The sequence below is a fragment of the Drosophila biarmipes genome, chromosome 2L, assembly GCF_025231255.1.
Source record: "Drosophila biarmipes strain raj3 chromosome 2L, RU_DBia_V1.1, whole genome shotgun sequence".
Lineage (NCBI taxonomy): Eukaryota > Metazoa > Arthropoda > Insecta > Diptera > Drosophilidae > Drosophila > Drosophila biarmipes.
The window spans coordinates 6,658,495-6,678,279 of NC_066612.1; the positions used below are offsets into that span (position 1 = coordinate 6,658,495).

At 45.3% G+C, this 19,785-nt stretch overlaps 6 protein-coding genes across 14 annotated transcripts in view; 2 read left to right on the forward strand and 4 right to left on the reverse strand.

The window, feature by feature from the left end:
• LOC108027862 (probable G-protein coupled receptor 158) overlaps nucleotides 1–4,109 on the reverse strand; it is a 28,859-nt gene extending 24,750 nt beyond the window's left edge. For 4 of the 7 annotated variants that reach the window (XM_017099472.3, XM_017099471.3, XM_017099470.3 and 1 more), the window contains exons 1-2: nucleotides 4,002–4,109; nucleotides 2,149–2,527 (exon numbers count right to left, since the gene is read on the reverse strand). The gene's annotated coding sequence lies outside the window, so the exon portion shown is untranslated. The remainder of the gene's footprint in view (nucleotides 1–2,148; nucleotides 2,528–4,001) is intronic. The other 3 variants (XM_050884803.1, XM_017099467.3, XM_017099468.3) reach the window with 3 other exon arrangements.
• A 542-nt stretch (nucleotides 4,110–4,651) lies between these two features.
• Nucleotides 4,652–6,657, reverse strand: LOC108027933 (vacuolar fusion protein MON1 homolog A). The gene is made up of 3 exons (XM_017099562.3): nucleotides 5,955–6,657; nucleotides 5,739–5,890; nucleotides 4,652–5,682 (listed from the first exon to the last, which is right to left on the reverse strand). Exons 1-3 carry the CDS (start codon nucleotides 6,542–6,544, stop codon nucleotides 4,841–4,843), a joined length of 1,584 nt encoding a protein of 527 aa, XP_016955051.1. The 5' UTR covers nucleotides 6,545–6,657; the 3' UTR covers nucleotides 4,652–4,840.
• Nucleotides 6,658–6,860: 203 nt separating this feature from the next.
• Nucleotides 6,861–7,868, forward strand: LOC108027898 (28S ribosomal protein S2, mitochondrial). The gene is made up of 2 exons (XM_017099517.2): nucleotides 6,861–6,969; nucleotides 7,027–7,868. The coding sequence occupies exons 1-2, from the start codon at nucleotides 6,945–6,947 to the stop codon at nucleotides 7,797–7,799; spliced, it is 798 nt and encodes a 265-aa protein (XP_016955006.1). The 5' UTR covers nucleotides 6,861–6,944; the 3' UTR covers nucleotides 7,800–7,868.
• On the reverse strand, nucleotides 7,811–9,548 carry LOC108027897 (sporozoite surface protein 2). Its single transcript, XM_017099516.3, has one exon. It carries the CDS (start codon nucleotides 9,461–9,463, stop codon nucleotides 7,979–7,981), a length of 1,485 nt encoding a protein of 494 aa, XP_016955005.1. The 5' UTR covers nucleotides 9,464–9,548; the 3' UTR covers nucleotides 7,811–7,978.
• A 418-nt stretch (nucleotides 9,549–9,966) lies between these two features.
• Nucleotides 9,967–16,467, forward strand: LOC108027797 (eukaryotic translation initiation factor 4E-binding protein Mextli). Of its 3 annotated transcripts, none has more exons than XM_017099372.3 (9): nucleotides 9,967–10,059; nucleotides 11,311–11,886; nucleotides 12,032–12,353; nucleotides 12,448–12,519; nucleotides 12,781–12,841; nucleotides 13,076–13,550; nucleotides 13,619–14,021; nucleotides 14,106–14,224; nucleotides 15,539–16,467. In XM_017099372.3, exons 2-9 carry the CDS (start codon nucleotides 11,485–11,487, stop codon nucleotides 15,650–15,652), a joined length of 1,968 nt encoding a protein of 655 aa, XP_016954861.1. In that variant the 5' UTR covers nucleotides 9,967–10,059; nucleotides 11,311–11,484; the 3' UTR covers nucleotides 15,653–16,467. The 3 variants fall into 3 exon arrangements, with proteins under 3 accessions (XP_016954861.1, XP_050740815.1, XP_050740816.1); XM_050884858.1 differs by lacking the exon at nucleotides 9,967–10,059 and having other exon boundaries at nucleotides 13,076–13,410; nucleotides 13,477–13,550; XM_050884859.1 differs by lacking the exons at nucleotides 9,967–10,059; nucleotides 12,448–12,519.
• Nucleotides 16,468–16,488: 21 nt separating this feature from the next.
• LOC108027800 (major facilitator superfamily domain-containing protein 1) lies at nucleotides 16,489–19,726 on the reverse strand. The gene is made up of 6 exons (XM_044094012.1): nucleotides 19,215–19,726; nucleotides 18,003–18,530; nucleotides 17,245–17,722; nucleotides 17,065–17,183; nucleotides 16,911–17,010; nucleotides 16,489–16,771 (listed from the first exon to the last, which is right to left on the reverse strand). Exons 1-6 carry the CDS (start codon nucleotides 19,420–19,422, stop codon nucleotides 16,723–16,725), a joined length of 1,482 nt encoding a protein of 493 aa, XP_043949947.1. The 5' UTR covers nucleotides 19,423–19,726; the 3' UTR covers nucleotides 16,489–16,722.
• Nucleotides 19,727–19,785: the final 59 nt, after the last annotated feature.

The following is a 19,785-nucleotide window of genomic DNA, read 5'->3' on the forward strand; positions in this document are numbered from 1 at the left end:
AGTTATATTATATATTATAATTCTTAAAATTCCCTAAAGAATAAATTCCGTCTGATAATATGAAGTAAAAAAATATTTTTCTATAAGCTAAACCAAGAATCTTTCTAACCTCTAAAAATAATAGGTATATCAGGTAACACAACCCATTCTATATAACTTTAATATTCAATATTTATAAAATTGAATTATATGATATACCTTTTATAGTAAAAATATTGAAAATTTTATCGACATATTTGGGAGCCGTACCCATTTAAACCGAATCCAACCCAATTCCCACTCAGGATATTGAAAAATACCTATGTCTTTTACCGCACCTGTAGTCCTGTGTGAGACTACGATAAGGCAGGAAAAGTATGAAAGATGGGTTTGGCTGAGAGGTGCGTGGAGGAATTGCACGAGGAACTCAGTGGGAAATAGTCCTGGCCTATTCCCCCACGTGTGCCGACAAACAAAGCCGCCGTAAGTCCGAGTGGAAAGAATATACAAAAAAATACACATAATTTACTTTTCAATTTTCCTTGCATTGTGGGCGGCGGTGAAGGATTGGGACTGGGAGTGCGAGTGGGCGTGGCGGGGTTCATGTGGTGGCGACTGCGTGAGCGGCGCCTATAAATAGACAGTGGGAATGGCAAATGCCAACGGCGACAACCGGAAGTCGCAGGATCCGATGATATATGGTCTGGAGTTATGGGAGGGTGGGCCCAAAAAAAGGGGGTCTGCGTGGGGAAGTGGCCAGCAAATTGAAAACAAACAAATAAAATAAATGGCCAACCTTCTGGGTTGCCATTGAAATATTACTCGCGTTAAAATATGTTGTATTCGACATAAATTCATGTTATGCCAATCCAGTAAAGTGTGGCCATATGAATGTCCTGCAGGACGTATACTTAATAAATATAAATATTTTATTATTTCGAAGAGCAAGTACCCAGTATTCATAATAGCACCTGTAAAATGTTTGCTTATACTTAGTAAACTGTATCACTAAGCTGCCTGTTGGCAAACAAAGTACTCGCTGATGCATATTTAATGCGAAATAAAGGACACCCAGCTCACTATCGCAGACCCAAACTATTAAGATTATATCTTCATCCACCAGCCATAAAGACCTCCTATCTTTTCCTTTTCGCTTTGACCGCTCAATATTAAATTTCATAAAAATTGTGCGTGCCTATTTCCGTACCCGGCTCTGCCTCGACCTCGTCCACATCCTTGGGCTCGTCCGTGTCCCTCCATCTGCCGCTCGTAATTAATTTACGACAAAAATAGGGTTAATATCGCCCAGGACACTGGGAAATATAGAGAGGCGTTGGCCCGAGATGGCCCGACCTCCCGGCTCCATATCGGAGATTCCCCGCTCCACTGTCAACACAGTCATCAACTGTCTGTCGCTCAAATGGCTGTCGCTGCCGAGGACATGGACGCCGACGCGGATGTGGAGGCGGGCAAGGATGCGGATGCGACGGCGGAGCGGTGGATGCGGTCGCGGACCTTTTTTCCCTCCTTTTGCGAGATGCCTTCAGGCAAATGATGCCTATTTGATCGGGGCCAAAGGATAAACAAAACGAGAGAACAACGCATCCTAGCAAAAAAAGCGGGATGATATGTTTGGAACTTAAAATACCCAGCATATACATCGCATTTGTAGGAGCTCTTAGTTATATCCTATGTCCTAGTTATGTCCAAATTTTTAATAGTTGATAAAGAAATTTATTTTTTATGAATGATAAAGTTCAGTTTTAAATATTTCTATATATTTCTTTAAATATTTTTATATTTCTTATTTGTTCTAACCTTAAAATGCATTATTATCCCCTACATTTTGAACAATTCTTATAAAATGTAACTTCAATACTGAAAATATTGCAATACCCACTGGCAATATTTTAATGTATGATAATGTTGAGCACCCAAGAAAGCAGATGCTGTAAGTTAAATTGACTTAGGATCCTAAAACTTGTATAAACAATTATGCACCCCTAGTCTATACCACCCCAAAGTTGCTAAAAGTCCTAGTAATGGGTGCAAAAAAGAGGCTCGAAATGAAATGGGAAAACGTTAAAGGAAAAGGAAGCTCAAAGGCAAATGGGCGCCCGTTCCGGGAGTCCAGATCCGAAGTCAGTAAGACAGCGACGACATACTGACCTAAAGTTATGGGGCCCGGGTCAGCAGTTGCCAGTTACGCCTTCTCCATGGTTAACCAATTCACTTTTGTCGCTCGCGCTTCTCTTTTTTGGTTGGGTGTATTTTATACTTATTTTATGGCGTTTTCTATGTAAATTTTCACAGGCGCGCGCATCAAACAAAATTAATTCGAAAAATTGTTGTTGACTTTGTATCGTTGGTTGCAGCTGGCTTACGCGGGCTTTGCAAAGTGGTTTTTGGCTGGTAAATTAGATTAGGCGCCGCACTCTCTAGATACTTTCATTTGTTGATTTCCAGTATTGATTTTGCTTAAATTGAATTTCGATTCCGGCTTTCATCAGATGGCGAGTAGTTGGCGAGCTGAGTCAGGACAACTGCACTGGTATTAAAAAATAATAATAATATTTATCACTTCTCTTAATGTACAAATCTCATAAAATGTTATTTGTTCACTCGGAAATATTTCATGCTTAAAAATAAACCATAAATATCTGGATTCGCTCGGAAGCACTCTGTGCTGACATAAACAAAAAGTAAGCTGCACGTTCAAGATGTTAAATCATGCAATCAATATCTAGATATTTTTACTGCCCGTCCGCTGCTGAAAGTATGCAATCAAAAGTTTAAGGACTGCAATTTCTCCGAGAGTTTTGCGGAAACTTTCAGGAACAACATTCAGAATCGGCCAAAGAAAAATAAAAGAGCTGATCAAGTTTGGCTCTAAGCTAATATTTCTTGTCTCGGAGAATTTGTAATAATGATGAAAGGCTATAATATGATGATATTACTGAGTTTTTTGGTGTTATTGAATTTTAACTTTTTTTCTGTTTAGTTTTATTTGAATTTCGCAATGTAAGCTGGTAAAAGATGTTGCTTTCTGGTGAAATGCTGGTTTTCAATGCCTATTTTTTTATTATTTTTAACTAACATAATTTTGTAGAGTTTGTGATTCTCTTATAAATTAAAAACCTTCTTCCTGGCTATAAAATTATTTTTTCAGTATGATGCAATATTAAAGTTTTTGTCTTCCCCCAACTCTCTTTAAAGAAAACCTATCTAGTGCCAATTTTTTATGTGCCCAATTAGGAAATTTGGCCAATTTCGCTGCACTCCGAAAAAGTTGATTAAAGCCAAAAGCAGAGGCCGAAAGAAGAGCCATAAAAAGTCCAAGGCGCCGAAACTTTTGCCGAGCCAAATAGAATCCTTGCACCTACAGCTGCTCCTGCTCCTGCTCCTGCTCCTTTTTATTCCTTCTTTCTGCTACACGCGCTGCTTTCAAAATAACTCTAGGATACACAAAAAGACATCCTGTGGCCTCGACTGTGTGTGTGTGTGCTTGTGCGAAAGGTGAAACTTTGGAACTCCTTGTTGTTGATAATTCAGGGCTGCGAATCGGGCTCGAAGGCGAACGGCAAATTAACGAGGAATCGGAAACGAAAACGGGGCGAATTCGAGGCGGGAATGCACGGGCATGGCGTACAAAAATAAATATATATTTTGCTCATAAATTAAACGATTTGCACAGCAGAAGCGGGTAGACCAGCACGGGCGCAAAACTAGCTCGGCGGCGTCTCACGCACACACATGCTTGTGTATATCCTGCCAGGATTTCGTCCTGCTCGTGCATGTGTGTGTGTGTGTGTACTAATGCCGCCGCAGAGCTAAGCGCGCAAAAACCGACAGATACACGAGCATTTAACACCCAAAAAATGCGTGGCGCATGTTGAAAAGCTGCTCCTTTCGAGCCAGCTGAATGCGAAAAAGGACTGCCCGTTACGCCAGTAATTTTCCCTTTTCCTCGGTTTCTTTTTTATGATTTCACCACCACGCGCTATTCAACATTTTTCACATACTCTTCGGTTTAGGCAATCATTTTTTCATTTTCTTTTCGGTTAGGCACTGGTTCAACTTGGTTTTCCCGTGGCAGCGCCCACAATCGAAGCGTGTGCGTTCGCGCTTGTGTCCTGTACTCAATTGTGTGCTCCGAGCGATTCCGCCAGCACCTTCGCATCGTAATCCTTGCCGATGCGCGCGCTAAGTTGTTGATTCCGCAAAAGCTCGCTCCTTGAGAGTCCTTTGGCTCTCTCAATAGTGATGGGAGAAACAAAGTTTTGCCTCTAGTCGGTTTCAGTCCGTGCTTAAAGGACACCTTGGGCTAGCCGCGACTCGAACCACACTTCAGGATCCTGAGGTTTTACAGAGATCCTTGATTATTTATATGATGATATATAAAACCTTTCCATGGAAGGATACCAACGAATTTTGGTGAGTTTAGTTTACATAACTAGAATACTTAAAAATTAAGCTCTTCTTCCTGACTTTGATTTATAAATTCGAAATATCTGACTTTTCAGCTACCTCCACAAAACTCTTCAATGATAAACCAGCATTTCGGGGCAGTATAATCTACAATACTTATGAAAATAATCGTTTGGTCCCTGTACCTTGCTGTATAATATGCAAAATCCAACTATTATTATCGAATATAATAAAAATCCACATCTAAAGTTTTGGATTTTACTTAGAGCTTTAAATTACAAATGTACATGCGTAGCTATGGTATACATGGATCAGTTAAACAGACGCCGTCACAACTGCAGCAGCACAACAACTTTGTCCTGAATCGGTTGGCAGAAGAGCAATATAAAAATAGTCATATATCTCACAATTCCCTAGAAATGCTCGCTGCAGCTTAGAATGTGGCATGGTTCCGTATGAAGTACACGTCGTACTCCTTCTCGATCCACTTGATCAGCTTATCCACGTACTTGATCACGGTGGCCTTGTCCACCACCGGTTCGAAAACGGCGTACAGCTCGTAGGTGCCGGTGGCCCAGGCCAACACCACCTCGCGCTCCTTCACCTCGTAGATGAGCTTCAGCGGCCTTGAACTATTGTGGATGCGGTGCAACAGGTCGCAGTAGATGGCCTCCAGGCGCTCCAGCTCCTCCACGGACTTGTAAGGATGCCTAAGCATGGGACACAGCAGTTGGGCCGTACTCTTCGGCTTGTACAAAAAGTGCCGCAGTTCGGGGATCCCCACGACCTGTTGGTATAGTTTCGCATTGAACGGCTGCTGCAGCTCCTCGTTGATGGCCTCTAGGCAATGGTTCTTCCTCAGCTTCTCTACAATCTTAGCTTTGGCCTCTGCCAGCGTGAAGAAGGCATCTCTATCCACGGATAGGAGGAGCAGACACGCCTGACAATCATCCGCCAGATAGGAAACATGCGCATGCAAGTAACCATTCATATCGAACTTGGGCAGGCAGATGGGCGACCAGTTCTCAGAGCTCTTAAACGACTCGGAGCACTCCACCAGGTTGAAGATTAGACGCAGATCAGCGGGATGTATGGAGTACTTCTTCATGCGCACCAGAGCTATCAGTTTGTTATTGGCTATCAGCACGGCAAACACCAGATTCTTGATCTTCGAGCAGTTGCTCTGGATGGCGCTTGTGATTTGCGTGCGTATCGTTGTGGATAATGGGAAGACGCGTATTGAGTTGGTCAGAAATGTGAAGATGTTGTTAGACACTGCAAAAGGAAGGAATTGATCATAAAGCTCTATATCAGCATGGCTTTATCCTCACTCTTGGCACTACTGCTATCATTCGCTAGAAGATTGTAGAACAATCGCTCGCTGCCGGAGAGCAGTCGCCTCAGATCAAAGTTTTTGCGCCTCTCGAAGATCTTCGTCATGTGTGAGTACGTCAATATCGACAGTATTTGATTGTATACATCTCTGAGGAGGAATACGTAAACCGCATTAGTTGTAAATATTATCAGAAGCTAGAGAAATGACTCACCCCAGTTGGAGTTGCAACTGCTGGACACTCATGTTGCTCCTGGTGGCGGCCACCAGGATGAGTGAGCTGCGCTGCATGAAGGCGAACTTGATGCCAGCTGCATGTATGGAAGTAATGGCATCCTGACCCATCTGGACGAAGCTCACCAGTGCCTGGATGACACCAAATAGCGTGGCCAGCTTATCCTCGTTGCCGTGCAGCGAGAAAATGGGTTTTCCCGCCTCGCTGAGTATGAAGATGTGCTTCTTTTGGCCCTGCCACAGACTGTCATTCTGGTAGTCGTACTCCTCCTCCAACCCGCCAATGGAATCCTCTGTTTTGGCGCTGGTCGAGGTGCTCAGCGCCAGGGACTCCTCGGAGGCAGCCAATCCCTTGTTCTGCTGTCCCGGCTCCGGACTGAGCGCATTGGAGTCTCGTGAGCCGACCAGGCCATCCCTCAGCTCGGAGATAATACTATGGTTCTGCTGCTCCGCCTCCTGGTCGGGATCCGCCTCCTGATAGAGGCTCGGCGACTCCGGATCCCCCTCTGCGTCCAGGTACTCGCAGGTGGAGTTCGTGTCCGATCTGATTGACGTCTGCTCTACTTCCATATTGATTTTGTGGCTATTTTAGTCGCTGGAACATTGCAATTTGCAAATATTTCGCAAAAAGTACCAATTTACAACGAAAGGTTCCAGCTGGCTGTGCGGGGTTTTGCAGCACTGAAAATGAACAGATGATGAAATAACGGGGGTGTTCCAAAAAACTCTACTTTATTCAATACTTTAATTTTCTATTTAAAGTTTAAGCTTTGCTTTACGTTTTTTGTTTGATTGCTTATGTTCTTTAATTTTTCTTAAATCTGTACTTTAATTCGAAAACACAAATTTTTGCCGCTTTTAATACCGATTGCATTTTGAAAACAGCGCTAACCAACACTGCCCAACAGCTGCTCACAAAAACCGAAGGAAGAGGAAGAACATAGGTTATGAAAACACGAGCCGCTCCAAAATGCTGAGAAAATCGTTTACTAACCGTAAGCAATCAATAAAAACCCTAAGGAAAACATATTATAAATGCATATCCTTGACAGTGCCCCGTTTTGGCCAGATGTGCGGCCTGCCGCGACGCCTGCAGAGCACACAACCGGAGCAAGCGGCGGAAACGGAGCCAGAGGACATCGCCCTGGTGGAGCAGCGGATACTGAAGCATCCTGACTACTTCCAGGTGCACAACCTGTTCACCGTGCGCGATCTCTTCAACGCCCGCGTGCACTATGGCCACAAGGAGGGCTCCCTGGACGACCGGATGCGACCCTACCTATTCGGCAGTCGGCTGGGCCACCTGATCTTCGATCTGGACAAGACGGCGTCGCACCTGCGCGATGCCCTCAACTTTGCCGCCCACATTGCCTTCCGGGATGGCATCATCCTGTTCTTCAATCGCAACGCCATGAACTCCCATCTGGTGGAGCAAAAGGCTCAGGAGGCCGGGGAATTCTCGCACACTCGCTTCTGGCGCGGCGGCATCTTCACCAATGCCAATGTGCAGTTCGATGCGGTCACCCGGCTGCCCGATCTCTGCATCTTCCTGAACACACAGAACAACGTGATGGCCCAGCACACGGCAGTGCGCGATGCCGCCAAGATGGCCATTCCCACGATCGGCATTGTGGACAGCAACTGCAATCCCAATTTGATCACCTACCCGGTGCCCGGCAACGATGACTCGCCGGCAGCGGTGGAGCTGTACTGCAACCTCTTCAAGGAGGCCATTCTGCGCGGCAAGCGGGAGCGTCGCCAAATCCTGGGCCTGCCGCCCCTGGACGAAGCCCAGCCGCGACGCAGTCGCAAGCAAAAGAAATAGTCTTAGGAGTGTCAAGTTGATTTTGTTACATTTATCTGAATACAAATGCCGGTGTACGTCGAACCCGAACGAAGAGGAGACTGCTGACCTCGGATTGCAGATGTGTCAATTCGTTGCAGGTGCTTTGCAGTTGAAGAATCGTTAAAACCCACGCTTTGGGTTAATATCGGGGAGCAGTCCTAGGGCGGCAGCATAGTTCCGCCCTTTACGAAGCTGTTGCTGTAGTGGCTGTAGTACGAGGGATTGGAATTGGAGCCCGTTGCCGCGACAGGGGTAGGCGGCCAGTAGTTGTTCGCTTGCGGAGGATTGTCGGGCGGCGGCGGAGGTGGCGCCAAAGTTCCGAGGGCGGAGAGATCGGTGCCTCCCTTTATGGCACGCCCGGGGCCAAAGAACTTGTCCATCTGAGCCTTCTTGAAATCATACACAGATTGTTGTTTGTCCTTGGGCATGTCCCATGAGCCAATGTTGGGAGACTTTCGCACAAACACCTGGCCCTTTTCGTTCTTGTTATCCTGCTGCACCCAGCGCTCGGCATGCTTCACCGTCAGCATCGCTTTGTGGGCCCCTATGTACTCCTCGGCCTTCATCAGGCGCTCCAGCTGCTGCTCGTCCAGCTGGTCACGCGGCAGCTTTCCCAAACGCTGCACCGTTCGCTTCATGTTATGAAACTCGCGATTCTTGAACGGCTTCATAGCCTGGCGGTACTCCTTCCACTGGCGCTGGCGCTCCTCCTTCGTACCCGGCGAGGACTCATCCAGTGGCGGAGGTGCCTCCGGCTTCTGTATCCACTGGCCGTTGATCTGCACAAATGTGCCGGCGCGCTTGGGCTTCTTGGAAGGCTGAGGCTCTCCGTTCGACTGGGAATTGTTGCCATCGCTTGGCGGCGGTGGCGGAGGCATTAGTTTAGAATCTTTGGAATTTTTGCCTTGATTATTTGAGCCAAACTTCTTCTTGTTTTGATTCTGATTGTTCCGCTCCTTGGGCACCAGGTTCCACAGGCTGGGGCACTTGGGCATGGGTGGTTGGATGGGCGGCGGGCGGTGCTGTGGCGACATCATGTCCTCCCAAAACGGAGGCGGCTGCAGCGGTCGCTGGTTTTGATTACGTCGTGGACCGGGGCCACCACTTGGTCCTCCGAAGCCCATGGGTCCGTTGGGGCCCATGGGTCCGTTAGGGCCCATATTGCCCATGGGACCATTGGGTCCCATATTTCCCATGGGTCCACACGGTCCAGGACCCATCGGTGGACCACAAGGTCCACCCGGACCGAAGTTGCCTCCCGGGCCATGTCCGAAGTTGCCACCGAAGCCCATGTTCATCAGCTGCATCGGAAGTGGTGGGGGCCTGCTCAGGGGCGGATAGTTGTTCCTGTCCTGGTAGTTGTTTGGTCCTCCGCCTCCCTGGTAGTTGCCATTGTTGTTGGGGCCCCACTGTTTACGTGCATTGTTGTTGTTATTGTTGTTATAATTGTTGTTTGTACCAAAGTTGTTAACGTTGCGCTGGGAAGGATCGGCTTTCGATTCCGGCTTCAGCGCCTCCTTGCACTTCTTCCAATCCGCAAACGACATTTGCAGCGGCTTCGTCGGCGCTTCATCCTTGCCGGCTTCATCGCTGGTCTGCTCGGCGTCCCCTGGTGCCGCCTCCACGGCCTCGTTTTCAGACATTTTTCGGCACCGGCTTAAATTAATGAAAATATTGTGATAATCACAATTTTCCACAAATTCGTTCTACACAGTTAGAGATGATACAAGAAATGTGTTATTTCCGATTGGCCTCGATATCGATATATTGATTTAAAAATCTTTGTTTGAAAAAAAATTTGAATTTTAAGTTTTATATATAAAAAATAAACAATTAACAGTAAAATGTACGCTCAATATCATTTTTGAAATTTAGTATAAATAAATATTTAACAATTTATTAAAATCTATGGAAGAAAAGCAGTGAGGAGCGTTCACACCGAACGGGGGCTACTCCGATCGCAGATCAATGGCCTTAAAAATGTAAGCATGCTGTAAAATTAAGAAGAAGAGACACAAATGTCCTTTTTTTGTACATAATTCAATATGATAAATTAAATTAGGAAATTATAAAAAATTATGGTTGCGGATGTGCTGTTGTGTGAACATCATTATGCTGTATCGATAACTAGAGTTGAACGCTTTGGACCGGGTGGCAACTCCCCTGCGAATGGCTTTTTGCGGCACGGTGGCAACATCGAAATTTCATTCGCAGTCGAGTCGCAGAGATTTTGGTTTTGGTAAGCTTTTGCATTTTAATTGGATTTTCGGTGGAAAATACACCAAATAAGCAGGCGTTGCGAGTGGAGAGTCCAATTAACTACTTCCTCGAAAAAGGACTAAACGCGACAAGTGTAAGATCTGCAACGCGAGTGCAAAGTCGGTCGCCAGCGAAACGCGCAGTTTGCTCATTTTAACGAAATGCTCGCCGTGCCATCAAAATATTGCTCAGTTTCGCAGAGTTTTCGGGCCAAAAATCGATTTGATTGATTGATATTTAAACGCCGTCGCCGAATTTAAGCTAAATCGACTTGCATTTTGGTTCTACGCCCAACGGGCGCCAGCTGCGCTGCCCGCGTCGACGGCGGCAGAGGCCATTCTTGTTGTTGCTATTCTCGACATATGATTCAATAGAGCGATCGCCTCTCTCTCTCTATCACTCGTCGTCCCCTCCCCCTCTCTCGCTCCCTCCCACGGATAATTTCAGTTTTTTGTAATATTTCCGATGGCTGTTTTTGTTGTTGTTGTTGCAGCAGCGGCTGTAAGTGATATTTAAAAAACAAAAACAAAAGAAATGTGTTCGCATGGAGCGAAAGTCGAACTAAAAACAACACAAATGGCCGTCCGCTTGTTGTTCCCATTTATGCAAACAATTTTCATCAATTATTTACATATTTCGCTTTTGGAACTTCGCGCCTGAGTCAGCACAAGCCGCGGGGGCGCCAATGGGTTAATCGGCCACTAAACTATAGATAAATCCCGGTGTTATCAGCTAAAGCCGCTTATCACACGCGATCCGTCGTTAAGGCCAACGATATACGAGAGCTGTGCGTCGTAATACTCGAGATTCAGAAAGAAACGAGGCTACATCCATCTCCATATCTTCAAGAACTATAGGTTTTCCTCTTTAAGATCACAAAACTTTCCTTGGAACTATCCAATTATCCCAAATTTCTTTTTTTTATAAACTTGTAACCTTTTTTAGCTCTTATTTCAATCGAGTTCAATATAGTTTTCTTAATCTACACAAAGAAAAAAGTGCATTTATAATTTTGCATATAAAAAATTTCATTTAGAATTTGAATCTAAATATGGCCTGAAACATAGTTCTTACTCAAATCTTCTAAAAAATAGCCTTTTAGGCATTTTCCTTTGCCTTTACATTGCAATAATAGGCCTTATTTATACCTAAATTCATATATTTTATCATTAAGCTAAGAATTCTCAATTAAAATAAACCACTAACGAAATCTCCTACTTGTTTCTTCCAGGGGGAGGTGCGGAAAAAAGCTTCTACGATTTCTTTTTCACCAATTCTTCAGCAAACATTCAAACGAACGAACAAACAAGCAGACCTTGTAGCTGAGCTCAGCGAAACCGGACGACAGGCAGGACAACCTTTAGACTTCACCGAGACACTCTATCGAATCCAACGAATACCGAAAATGGCCCACACACACCTGGGACGCGCCGTGAAAAACATTGAGGCGCCGCGCCCACTGAAGACACAGTCGCGATCGTCGTTGAAGAACAGCTATCTGCTGATCGAGGAGCTCATCCAGCTGATAGACAACGTCGCCGTGGGCCTGCAGTCGTGCAACACCACGCCGGACTCGATCACGCTGCTGCTGCACAACCTGCGGGTACACGGACCGCAGCTGGAGGCGGTGTCCAAAGACACACTGGATCGGGCCTTTGTCGTGTTCCGCAACGCTTCGCAGGACGAACGGCTGAACATAACGACGCGCCTGAAGCTGCTCGAGCTCATCGAGCTGCGCGCCAAGAGCTGGGAAAATGACGACACAATCGCGTACTACAAGTCCAAGCAGCAGATCTCCAACGTGGAGGTGAGTCTGCTAAAGAAGGCCTGAAAATAACGTGTTAGTTGCGTGAATTACGAAAATTATCAACTTATTTTCAACTAATTAACACATTATTAATCCAACTGAAAACGATCTCCAACTAGATGCTAATACCAAACCTCTCTTCTAGCTGCCCACGGAATATCAGTACGATGCTGGCGTTCAGCCGGGCGCCTTCAGCACCTCCCCCACCTTCGACTTCAGCGGCGGTGTTGGCGGTGTCAATGTAGGAGCCGCAGCCGCCACTGCCGCCGTCTTCAATGCGGCCTCTGCAGCCGCCGCCGCCCAAGCAGCGGCCATTGCGGCCGTGGGCTCACCCAATCAGCAGCACATGCTGCTGCCGCCCGGTGAGGTCATCCGCAACTCGGGCAAGTTCCCCAAGCCGACCAAGATTCCCGGCAAGACGTACTGCAAGGATGAGGTCGTGATTCGCAACGCCGACTCCGGCAAAGGTGAGTTCTCCCCGGCCTAGAAGTGAGCCGGAACACTTTGATCTTTGATTATGAATTTATAAAAATGTATTCCTCATACCCCGTGGCCACGAAGTCATGGGCATCAAGGGGCGACGCGTGCACATGATCGAGGAACTTAGCGAAACCATAATATCGTTTCAAAGAGGTAACCCCCAGAAGGCTGGTTTTAATTCTCCTCACTGCACCCGCATTTCATTTGGCACGCTTTTTGCACTCAATTATTGGCTGGTGGCTTGTACAGAAATTCGCATGATTCCATTTTATGACACTCATGTTTATACCATTTTATTTCCGTGATACAAATATTTATTGCCATTTTATTATAACCATTTTTCTGTTTATTACTTATTACACTTTTCTATTTTGGTTTTCCTGAGGCAATTTATTAATGCAATTTATTTATTAGTCAACCCGGGCGCCAAGGAGCGTTTGGTACAGATTACTGGTCCTGCCGAGGAGAAAATCAAGTGAGTAATGTAAATGTATAAAAAGCTGTTAGCAAATGGGGCTGCCTTGATTTATTATTATTGCTATTCATAAATGAAATATTAAAAGTTGCCCTCAGGGCCATTTTCTTGATCACATGCTTATTGGTTAAAGCTTAACCGAAGAGATCTTCATCGATTGGCAGCCCCAAACTCAGATTTATCCTTATCTCCTTACGACGCTCCAATAAAATATTTTTTTTTTTTATACGCCAGCTACGCAAAACAATTGATGGAAGACACCATCCGTCGTAATGCTTCGCCTGTGCGCCTAGAACCTGCTCCCGGCGCCGGGGGATCGTGCTCCTCGCTGAACTCGTCCAACTCGGACGACGCCATCGTGCAGCCGCGCACTCCCAGCGGAAGCAGCTTGGCCAACCGGCTGAGCTTCAACTCCGCCCAGAACTTCATGACCGCCACCGCTGCTGCCCAGCAGATCTCGCAGCAGGTGCACCACCAAACGCACCACCAGCAACAGCAGCAGCAGCAAGTTGCCGCAGTAGCCGCCGCAGCAGCAGCGGCGGCACATGCTCAGGCGACAGCCGCTGCCGGTAAAGTCTTGCGTCCCAATCAGCAGCTCCTTATGCACTCATATTCCACAAACGATGCTTCCGTAGGTGAATACAAGTTCACGGTCAACGTGGGCCAGCACCTGATTAAGATCACCGGCGACTGCTGCGAACTAGTGCGCGTAAGTGGAGGCTTTAGCATTCCCTCATCCCTTCGTTTCCCTAATTAATCAAATCCATTATATACCAGGTGGCCAAGCTCGTCCTCGATGACTATTTCAGCAGCTCGGAGTTTCTGGCCTCCATTGAGGCTGGCGCCGCCTTCGACGGCACTTCTCTGGTGAGCCCAGTGACCACGCCATCTACTCCGCTTCCCGGAGGCGGGCCACCGCAATTTTTGCTGCCTGGCACAGACAGCGGCATTGGACTGAACTACGCCGCCTCCTCGGCCACCAACAATAACGGCGAGGGCGACGACGAGGTGTTTGCAGAGCCCACCAATGGTGGATCCTCGATTAACAACCAGAATGGTTTGGCCAGGTCGCGCCGCAGCCACTTTTCGCGCAAGGAGTCCACGCCGGAGTCCAAGGGAGCTCGCGAGAAGTTCGATGTGGACGAACTGGCAGGCCTCAATCCTTTGAAAAGCAATGCATGTAAGATTGAATCCTTTAGTACAGGGCTTTAAGTCTTATTTCACGATGTGCGGTGTATCTAATATACATATTACCATGCCACAGCTCGCGTCTCTTACGATATTGAGCACTTGATCTACTACTCGAAGAGTCCACACGCCTGGGCCCTGCCCACCGACTGGCAAAAGATGCAGGAAACAACGCCCTCGATTCTGCGCAACAAGGTAATTCCGCCACTCGATGTCTCCGTCGACAGTATCGCTCACTCTTCGAACTCCCCTGACTGCATCACCACCACCATTGCACCTAACCCATCAGTAATAACAATTGCGACTGCGCCTACAGCTATAAATACAATAACCTCCACCCCAAACACGAACATCACCAGCACCACCGTTGGAGGAGCTGCTGTCGAGGCGGCGGCAGCAGCAGACAATCCCATAACCATCACTAACAAGCAATCAAAAGGGATCATCGTCGATCGCGAGACCCGTCGCCTTCCCAAGCCATCGGCCATGTCCGATCGGAACCTGTATAATAAGCAATTGCAAATCATAACCAACACGGTGGGCGGATCGCTTGCTCCACAGGGCAAAAGTCGCCAGTCTAACTACCAAGCATCCCAGGTGAAGGCCATTTTCCAACGCTACTGCGAGGACGACGAGTTCTCCATGGCCTTGTGCGAGCAAGAATCGAACAATAATCGAGTTTTCTACTAATTTATATTATTTTTTAATACCCTGATTACGTAGCCGGAATGCGTATCGATCATGATTGAATCTCAGCCTCAGACAGGCAATGATTTTCATTTCGAGTCATCACAAAGCAGTATTCTTGTCCTATAATTTAATATTACTAACCATTAACACGCGTACAGCATGAAGATCTTGATAAGGAATCTTAAGAACACCTTACTATCATCCAGTCATATACTTAAAGTCATACCAACGAAACCAAACCAATTACAAAGTGAAGCTATTCGCTAGTCCTAGACGTAACGATACATCTAATGCATTAAATTGAAACAAAAAAGAAATGTAACTATAGGGAGAATCTGTGTTTTGGCTGTGAAACAGATTAAGTCTTTGCTAGAGGTAAACTGAAGAGGCGGTTCGAACCGTCTAACCATTAACAAACATTCTCGAAACTCACCAAAACATTTGCAGAGCTGTAATTAATGTTTTAATAAGACTTATAACAAGTGTAATAAACTTAGTGTTAAGCGTTTTATCCCCCCAACACACATACTCAATACGATTTATAAAACAAACTCTAATAAACATAAGGGCTTTAAGCCCGTAACAAAGCTTGGCTGGGTTTAACTGACACACCGCATACATTGTAAACGTGTACTACCATTGAATTGCTAACTCATCCAACGCACGTCCACCAAAAAGCACCCCAAAACGGCTAACTTAGGCATTAAATGTTCCAAATGTACATACATATGTCGGTCCAAGGTAAGCTCGGCCCTATAATTGAGAAACCAAATACTTTTGGAAGATACGATATAAACTAATTGCTCTTTTCCACAACAGGATCTGCAGGATGAGAGCCAGCGCTTCGATGCCGAGAAGTATCTGGCCAGCATTAAGACTGCCGCCAAGCGAGACATTGTGGCAGCCGACGAGGTCGAGACCCTGGATGAATAACCCGAGCGGATGACTGGAGCCATCCAAGCTGACAATGTAGACAATACGCCTATGCTATTTCAATGTCCGGGGTGGAGAGCTCGGCTCACAGACAGAGCTGGAATATCCTTCAATGCTTTTGGCCCTAGCCTCATCTAACAAACGCAAAAACAAAACGACCAAAAAAAAAATACTGAAAAAATCAAGCAACTCATTGCTAAACTAACCCTAGAAATTACCAACGAAAAATCAATCACTTTCACAATAACTAGAAAATTCAACGAAGCTCTTAGTTAAGTTCAAGCGAAACGGGAATCGGACTTTCCAATATTTACTAATTAACAAAATGCAGCCAACTGAAAAGGCTCGAAACAGGCCTCGACTCTAATGGCCCACATTAAATGGAATGCATTTTTAGTAACTCAATAGAGAATGACACATTTTTAGTTTCAAATTCGTTTCTCATCGCCCCCCAACTTTTGTTTCTCTACCAACCAAATAATTCTCAAAATGGAAAAAGAAATGTATTAATTCATCTATGTGTTTACGATTATTTTATAATTCTTTTGTGACTTGCGCTGAATATCATTTTTCAAGATTTGAAATTGTATTTTGTTTTCTCTAGTCTATGCATCATAGAAATTTTTATATTATTTTTGTTAAATTGATGTGTGGAAAATGTAACACAACGATAACCACGCCAAAATTCTTTGAATTTCTGTTTATGCTTTAGTTAATTTATTTTATTTATTTTGTACAAATACAATATATTCTTCAAAAAGATATTTGCAAGGAAAATAAAATGGAATCAGAATCAAACACAGCCTTAACCCAGACTCATTGGTTTCGTTATTAAATCTGGTGAATGTACATTTAAATTTATTCAACATATACAACAAAAAGTATAAATATAACAATAGGTTACGGTTTGATATGTATCATAGAATATTGGCTAGGAGTTAGAACGATCGAACGACCACGACGAAGATTGTGCGGTTAAAGGAATGTGCTCCGAGTTGCATAGTCAAGGGTAGATAGAGATAACATCACATTTGGTTATTGGTTAGTAACAGATAATCGATCTACTGCACTCAGTTGCCCAACAAAGGCCGCCTGTTCACGAAGGGGCACTGCATCGCGCTTTTGGCATGTACACAAAGCAAATACATTTGGAAAGAGAAGGTTGATTAGTCAGATGTGGAGGGGTGTCATCGTATGGGATTACAACACAACATCAAGACACCAATAGCATGCTCAACTCGACTCAATATTCACGTACATCGAGGTGTGATATGTGGACCTCTGGGCGGGCGACATGTTCAGGTTGCCCTGATGCTTTCGGTTGTAGGCCCAGATCGCACAGGTGGCCAGCAGGGAAACTAAAAATATTCAATATTAAGATTCTGGTTTATAGGATCGAGGCTTGGCCTTACTCAGCAGGAAGAACATGAAGAAAATCTGCAGCCAGAAGTGACTGCCTCCGCTGCTGTCCACAATAATGCCCGCTGCAATGGTGACCACCGCCAGACCCAGATTCTGCACAGACTGGCAGCTGGAAAGGTAACCATTAAAGACTCTAATCGTTCCCAAGATCGAACATTAAATAAACTTACAAGCCATATGCCGTGCCCAGTTGATACTCAGGCACAATAAGCGAAACCAGAGGCCACAGGCTGGCCGCCAGCATGGAATAGGACAAGCCCATGATGCTCATGCCGATGTACGGATCCCAATGGGTGAAGGTCAGCAGCAAGTGGGCCAGCAGCGTGGAGATGGTGGCGCAGAACACCCAGGTCACGTTCCTTCCCACCTTGTCAATCACGAAGCCAAACAGGGGCGACGCTATGGCGGAGATCAGGTAGACAATCGAGTTCACCGTGTTCGCCTCATCCGGTGTCATGTGGAAGTTGCTGACGAAGAAGGCCTGGCCCAGGGCGACGAAGGGAAAGATGGCCACATAGTAGGCCACGCAGACCACCGACACCATCCAGAAGTCCAGCTTGAAGGTGACGATGTCGCTGAGCTTGGCAATCTCCCCACCAGGATTATTATTTCGCTTCAGGATCCGTTCCGCTCGCTTGTCCATCCAACCTGGAAGGATATATTTTATTATTATATTAAATTCTGATAAAGAACACTGTAAACATCATATGCTGATATCCTATTTATGAATATAATGATATTATAATTAAGGATATTGCAAAAGTCATATCCAATACATTAATATAATAATATCATATCAAATTCTTAGAGAAGATGTTGTAATAATTAATGTAATGGTAGGATATTGCAAAAATTATATCCTATAAATGTGTATAATGATATAGTTTAATAAATTCTTATAAAGGATATTGGATGGATGATTTCCTACCCAGAATCAAGGTGCAGATCAGCGACATCACGCACGTGGACGAAGCCAGGAACAGGGCCACTCCCAGGCCCTTGTAGCCGGAGTACGATTTCGAGACGTAGCCGTAGAGAGGTTGCATTATCCAGAAGTTGACGGTGCTGCCGAAGCGAGCCACCGACAACTGCAGTCCGAAGACCATGTTCAGCTCCTTGCCCTTGAACCACAGCACCGCGTAGCTGTTTTGGGCCACAGCCAGCGACTCAGCCCCGATGCCGAACACAAAGCGTCCCACGATCATCAACCAGAAGTGGCCCAGCACGCCGCCGGTGGCGAAGATCAGCTGGCCCACGAGCACGATCAGCATGTAGATAATGGTGCCCAGGCGGATACCGAACACCCGGTCGATGAGGAAGCCGCCCACGAAGCAGAGCACGATGTTGGGCCACGAGTAGATGGAGTAGATCAGCGTGAACTCCGTGGAGCTGAGGTCGAGCTCCTTCTGGAACACGTCCTGCAGGGCGCCGGGGTTGTCGTAGCAGAAATAGGAACCTAAAGAAGGGATCAAAAGATAAAGATTAATGATATTTTAATCACATTTTGGGTTGTGTTTATTTCTCACATTTAACTTATTAAAATATCACTTCAAAAAAACTGCCGAGATGGAAAATATTTTTAGCAAAACTGGTATTATTTAGCATCATGTTTTTTTTTTTTGATTTGACAAATTTTAAATTAATTTTTTGATTTAAAATATTTTTAATTCGTTTGTTAATTATAATATATTATAAACATACCAATAACCTGAGGAAATATGATACGAATATATGATATAATACTTTAATTCCTTTACTATTATTAAAAAATAATAAATTTAATGGAGCCTGGGAAATATTTATGAAAATTGGATATTATAATATTTTTTATCGTTTGTTAATTTAAAATATTTATAAGTCGTTTGTTGATTATAATATATTTTAAAGATCCCATAAAACCTGAGGAAATATGATTCGAATATATGATATATTATTTAAATTCCCTTACTGTTATAAAAAATAATATCTTATCATACTTTAAAGGTTCCTTAAAAATAGTTCCTATAGACGATGTATTTCTGGAACAGATAATAGACTGGAAAACAAAAAATTTTTAATATTCTAAGCTCATCAGAATTTTTAAGATTTTTATCCTCGGGTAAGAAACTATACTATCCTATTTACGGTAATATCGACTTACCAAAACCCAGGAGGCACATGAAGAGCAGGGCCAGGAACCGGTGCGGCGTGCTCGAGGGATCGCAGCAACCTGCGTCCTTCTGGGAAGCAGCCAGCTCCGTGTCCCGGGCGCTGCGCCGTCGCACCACAGGATGCACCTCATCGTCGCCGCTGCTGCAGCTGCTGCTGTTCGAGGTGTCCACGATGGGTTTGCGCTCCTCGCGTGACATTATTTCCACTTTTTGTCGCCCGGAATGATGGAGGAGAGACAGGAAATTTGAGTTGTGCGCTGGTAATTGCTTTTTGTGGCTCCTCCCGTGGAATTCCGGCTCGGGCGTCAGTGGGCGGTGGGCGGTGGGCGGAGGGGGTGGTGCCGGGCTGTGGCCCTACTGTTGTTGCTTATCACTAGACCACACCATTATGCCCTGTTGTTGTTGCTGCTGCCGCTGGCTCAGTGTGTGTGCAGTATTGATTATTCCCGCAGAGAGATGATGGAATAATGGAATGGCTGGATGGGGGAGTGCTACGGTTAATCTGCAATAAAAAGCCAAGATTGAAAATTGCATTTCACACCGTTCACCTTCCACGCAGAC